General features: G+C 43.3%; 1 protein-coding gene across 4 annotated transcripts in view; it reads left to right on the forward strand.

Moving 5' to 3' along the window:
• slc6a1a (solute carrier family 6 member 1a) overlaps positions 1–4,648 on the forward strand; it is a 7,593-nt gene extending 2,945 nt beyond the window's left edge. For all 4 annotated transcript variants that reach the window (XM_014010557.1, XM_014010555.1, XM_014010556.1 and 1 more), the window contains exons 7-15: positions 419–553; positions 667–770; positions 1,248–1,372; positions 1,546–1,658; positions 2,269–2,400; positions 2,794–2,896; positions 3,450–3,550; positions 3,714–3,881; positions 3,981–4,648. In XM_014010557.1, the coding sequence (XP_013866011.1) occupies positions 419–553; positions 667–770; positions 1,248–1,372; positions 1,546–1,658; positions 2,269–2,400; positions 2,794–2,896; positions 3,450–3,550; positions 3,714–3,881; positions 3,981–4,397 (1,398 nt within the window). In that variant the 3' untranslated portion in view covers positions 4,398–4,648. The remainder of the gene's footprint in view (positions 1–418; positions 554–666; positions 771–1,247; positions 1,373–1,545; positions 1,659–2,268; positions 2,401–2,793; positions 2,897–3,449; positions 3,551–3,713; positions 3,882–3,980) is intronic.
• Positions 4,649–5,805: the final 1,157 nt, after the last annotated feature.

Consider the following 5,805-nt stretch of genomic DNA (forward strand, 5'->3'; position numbering starts at 1 on the left):
CCCCCACCCCCAATCCAGTCCTGCCTCTCAGTGGCTCCTCTCTAATTCCGATTCTCCTGACACTTTTTTTCCAAACTGAGTGTGGATCCATGATAGGATTTGTCCTTCTCCCCCCCTCGATTCCTGTTTCAAACAGTCGAGCTCAGTACATGACCGTGGCAAACAAAATTTGTCGAGGTCAAAACACACACCCCACCCCCACTCCGTCCATTCCCCCTTCACATTTTGTCTCTCGAAACGTTTGCCATAAATGCGCACAAACAGAGAGAACTGGCTCAAAAGGAATGTCCTTTCTTTTTGGATCTTTGGCCACAAAAATGTAAAAACAAATGTAGTCCAGATCCATCATTTCATGAATTTCCACCCCTCTTAGGATGCATTGATGCCTCTCTGCTGATAACCACGTTCCATCTTACAGGTCGTTTACTTCTCGGCCACGTACCCTTACTTCATGCTGTTCATCCTCTTCATTCGCGGCGTGACTCTACCCGGAGCTAGAGAGGGGATTTTGTTCTACATTACCCCCGACTTCGAAAAGCTGAAAGAATCGGAGGTAATGACATGTTATATTATCTGATTCCTGCCTCCGTGGCTGCATGCCTGAGCGAGCAGAGCGTCGGCCTTGATGCGCGCCTGAGTTTCTCTGTTCGCTTTCCTCCCCGACAGGTATGGCTGGACGCGGCCACCCAGATCTTCTTCTCTTACGGACTGGGTCTGGGGTCGCTCATAGCTCTGGGCAGCTATAACACGTTCAATAACAACGTCTACAGGTGAGACTGCTGAGGCAAAGACGTTCGGTGATGGCTGACAAATGCTGCTGCAAAAAAATGGCTAATGAATCAAAGCAAGAGACTTAATAAATCTAATATAAGTGAATTTTTGTCATCAGTATCTTATTAAAGCCAAGGTTTTCGGTTAGTGTTTCCTTGAGCAGCGTCATGCTTCTGGGTCACAGTCGGTTACATAAAACTTGTGCATTCAGTTCATTTTTTGTAAGCTACATTCTTCTTCCTGCCATATTTATATAAATGATTTTTATAGTTTTATTTAATTTAAAGATAAAATAGGTTTATATCTGCAGAAAAATGTTGTGAAATAAACCATCACAAAGAGCTCCTACAGCTACTCTTTTACAGTCTTTTGCAGTTTTTTTTTTATCTCCGGAAAAGTTCAGCATAAAACGTGGAGGGAGAAACGTCAACTTAAAGCTTTAACACCAGCCCCCATTTTATATTCCCTCTCCCCAGAGACTCCATCATTGTGTGCTGCATCAACTCGTGTACCAGCATGTTTGCTGGCTTTGTAATCTTTTCCATTGTTGGCTTCATGGCGCATGTGACAAAGAAAAACATCGCGGACGTAGCAGCTTCAGGTAACTGCAGACGGATCTGTTTCTGTAATGTTTCTGTCTCACATTTTCTGCTGTTCTGTCACTGATGCAGCTTTTCTTTTTTTTTTCTTTTGCACGATTCTACACGAATCAATGTCTTTGTAGTCCTTAGAATGATCAAACTGACACTACAAATGTTTCTGTTTACGATCCAGGCCCTGGCTTAGCTTTCCTTGCGTACCCGGAGGCTGTGACCCAGTTGCCTGTCTCACCTCTCTGGGCCGTTCTGTTCTTCTCCATGCTGCTCATGCTGGGGATAGACAGCCAGGTAAAGGGGGGGGGGGGGGGGGCTTGCTGATGATCTGCTCATGGGCTGACCTAAATATTTTCAAAGCAGTTATAGTTCAGGTAGCCCACCTCTGCTCCTGCCTACACGATAAAAGACCTGCAGTTTCCCCCTTTTGTGGACAGACGTGGCTGGGCTGACATTAGCTGTCAAGTATTTTTAAATGCAACTTTATCACCTCCGTGTGCCCACCGGATCTGCTTTGGGGGTTCTTTATTTCATGCGTGATTTAAATAAGGTCGCGCTGACCGTGACCACGCACACTTCAGAGTGAAAGACGGGAATTACAACCCTGTTCTAAATGTCATAGCAACAGCGCTTTTCCGTATTACTTAATAGGCTCACGGAAAAGAGTGTGCTCGGTTAACGGGGTTATCACAATAATGTTTTAACCATGAGCACACCGCAATGATTTCTTTCTCTCTTTCCATATGGTTTGGGGGGAAAAAAGATATGCTCCCAGATTTCTGCAAAAAAATAAATGATCGTTTTCCTCTTCTGAAGAGCCTTTGTGTGGAGAAATCTGAAAGCACAGAGATGTGAGCACACGGCGTTCCGTTTAAAAGGTGTTTATGTGATTCTGTCCTTTCAGTTCTGCACCGTTGAAGGCTTCATCACTGCCCTGGTGGATGAGTTCCCCAGGGCTCTGCGAGGCAGACGAGAGATCTTCATCGCTGTTGTCTGCCTGGTGTCGTATGTGATCGGACTCTCAAACATCACACAGGTACAGCAGTGAGATCTGACTCTTCAGGGTCTATTTATGCTAGTTTGGGTTCTGTCAGAGCACATACTCTGAGCGTATCTGGCAGCATGATGGTTCAGTGGTTAGCATGGTTAGCACAGATGCCTCACAGAAACAAGGCTCTAGGTTCGATCCCCAGTTCTTTTCAGGGTCGTTCTGCGTGGAGCTTGCATGTTCTCTCCATGCACATGTGGGTTTTCTCCAGATACTCTGGTTTCCTCCAACAGACCAAAAATGTGCATTTTAAGTTGTTCATTGCAAAAACGATCTGTGATCTCGATGGGATTTGCTTGGTTAAATAAAAATTAAAAATTAAATATCTTGACTTTAGGTATTTTTTTCTTAAACCTCTCCTTTTTTATATTTTGGACTTAGGGTGGAATCTATGTGTTCAAACTGTTTGACTACTACTCTGCCAGTGGGATGTGTCTGCTGTTCTTGGTCTTCTTTGAGTGCATCTCCATATCCTGGTGTTACGGTGTGTACTGTGATCATTTGATGCACACATTACATTACAAACTATACAAACTATATTAAAATGTGGTTTTTGGAAGATTTTTTGAATATTAATAAATGCAGAATGCCCATGGCCTTTCATTCCAATATTTTTAACCAATCAATCTAATGATGGTGTTAAAAAACAACAGATTTATGGTTGTTTTGGTTAAAATTTCCAAATAATAAATGTGATAAGATCTCATTCATTCTGTTGGTGCTCAAATTATATTTTGGGGATGATTCTCAGCTACTAATTTTGGTTAAAAAAAATCTCTAAAATTGGCTGTGTTATACCTATTTGTATGATTTTTAAGATCAGTTCGCTGTTGTAGTCCTTGAATGGAGCTGACTCCAAAACTTATTTAACTGTAATGGTTAATTTCAGAGCTTAATTTATGTGTCCATGAAATATTTTGTTAACAGGCAAATTAATACACACAGACAAAGGCAACTGCATGATTACCCGTCTTTCAAGGCGGACGGCATAAAGAAAGCAGACATTTATGTTAATCGTGGATCTAATCTTCTGGCAGGTGTAAACAAGTTCTATGACAACATCCAGGAGATGATCGGCTACAGACCGTGTATATGGTGGAAGCTGTGCTGGGTCGTGTTCACCCCTCTCATCGTGGCTGTGAGTACTTTGAGCTAATAGAACAGTACATTTAAAGTCATGACACGAAAACTGAAACAATAGATAAAGTCAATATTACCTGCTCGCAGCCACGCCGGGCTGAGACTGTGCTGCCTGCAGTCAGACATGTCAGGATGCATAAAGCGCCTCATGTCTCCCACAGGGGGTGTTCTTGTTCAGCGCCGTCCAAATGGTTCCTCTCACGATGGGAGAATACGTGTTCCCGGGCTGGGGTCAGGGAGTAGGTTGGCTCATGGCGCTGTCCTCTATGGTTCTCATACCAGGATACATGGTGTATATGTATCTTGGTCTCAAGGGCACTTACAAGGAGGTAAGAAGAGAATCATTTGTTGTTTTGTTGGATAATAGAATTTGTTGACAGGTATTTACAGAGTCGCTTATTATATTGGATGTTTTTTCTTTCCAACAGCGATTTCGAATAATGTTTCAGCCTCCTGCAGTCACCAGGCGATGTCAGGAGAATGGGCCTGAGCAACAAATGGAAACCAACACTGCTAATTTATCCAGCCCCACCAATCCCGCCAGCGCTGCTCCCGCAAACCCCGCCAGCCCCACCAATCCGGCTCCAGCTAACTCAACCAGCCCGGTGACGCCCGCTAATGTAGCCCTGCCCCCGACTAATCCAGCCTCCGCTTCTAGCCCGGTGACGAGTCCTACCGCCACCATCACTACCACAGTCACCACGACCAGTCCAGCTAACCCCCCCACCACAACTGTTAGCCCAACCAGCCCACCTCCCAAGCCAACCAGCCCAACGGAGCCCGTCAGTCCCCCGAACCCAACCAGCCCAACTTCTAACGTGACCAAGGCCGAGGCCAACGTGTAGTCAGCAAAGAACCACCCCTCCCTCGAGAAGCATTTAGGCAAAAAAAGGAAAAAAAACATTGTAAAGGACTTCTAAGATTTTAATTGATTCACCTACCTCCGAGGGCAATATGTGATCAAAACCGATTTCCAAATCACGTTTCCTTTTTCTGCGTTTGTTAAATCAAGCCAATGATGTCTTATTGTTGGTTTACATCCTGAAAACAAATTCAAGACTGTTAGTGTTGACAAACTACAACCGTGATTCTGAATTTAAAAAAAAAAGATAAAAACAATGTAAACATACTGTGTAATACTGTGAGAAAAGACCGGAAAAAAACCCTTAGAGATATAGATTAGAGATTTGTTGAATATCTTCATGAATCAAGTAAATACCGTGTGACTATAGTAGATTAGGTAATTAACAAACTTGACATAGAAGCGTGCAAGGAATGGTGTCAATTTTTCGTGGATGTTTACTGAAACTCACACAGTTGTCTCTTCTCCAAAACGTTACTCTCTGTGAGTTAAACTACAAGCTGCGAGGCAAACAAGGCGCGCTGAGTAAGCACAATTATAGGAAGAAGTTTAGGAGAGGGTCATCCCTTGTTCTCTAGTTCCTGTTCTCCAGTACCTATGTTGTCTCGTGGTTAATAATGCTTGGCTCCCCTTTCAAATGTCTTTTAATACAAATGGAAAAAATACTGAATCACAATGCAGGTACATATTCCGTTTACCAGTAACTAACCCTCTTAACACTTGGCCCAGATACCTCAAAAGAATGACGGCCCTTGGCTGGCCCAGATGTGGTTTGCCAAAGGTGGTCCATGCATGGGCCTGCACCACGTAAACCAAACCGCAACTGAGACAGTGGTGGCAATCCGCCTTAAAAACAGCACCATTACTGCCAGACCTGGCCCATATCTGGTTGACAAAACTTGACACCAGATCTGGCCCACACCTATCTGCTATGTTCACACTATAGGTTTTAACACTCAGTTTCAAATTTTTTGTATATACAAATATTTATATACACAAAAGTTTGTAATAAAAACTTATGTTCGATTTTAAACGCGACCACCATATGACTCCAGTGTGAACTCTCCACTGCCCTGATGCGGCCTGCATGTGCAGAAAATTGTTGTCATATTGAGCTCTCTGTTTACAGAAGTGGGCTAAGAATGGATGCTACATGTTAGCATGTCGATTCGTGTGTAATTAGAGCAGATTAAATAATTATCTGACAAGCTTGTTTAGTTCACTCTTTACATTTGAAGCTGTCTCTTGCCAGCTGCTCCGACGCAGCATTTTACTCTTGGAAAAGGAGCAAATTGGAGTAAAGTATTAATCCAGTAAATTTAGTACTGACTTGCTCCGAGACCAACATTACTATCATATATACGGGGAGAACATAGGGTACCTATGTTCCC

This window comes from Austrofundulus limnaeus, unplaced genomic scaffold (genome assembly GCF_001266775.1).
Source record: "Austrofundulus limnaeus strain Quisiro unplaced genomic scaffold, Austrofundulus_limnaeus-1.0 Scaffold70, whole genome shotgun sequence".
Lineage (NCBI taxonomy): Eukaryota > Metazoa > Chordata > Actinopteri > Cyprinodontiformes > Rivulidae > Austrofundulus > Austrofundulus limnaeus.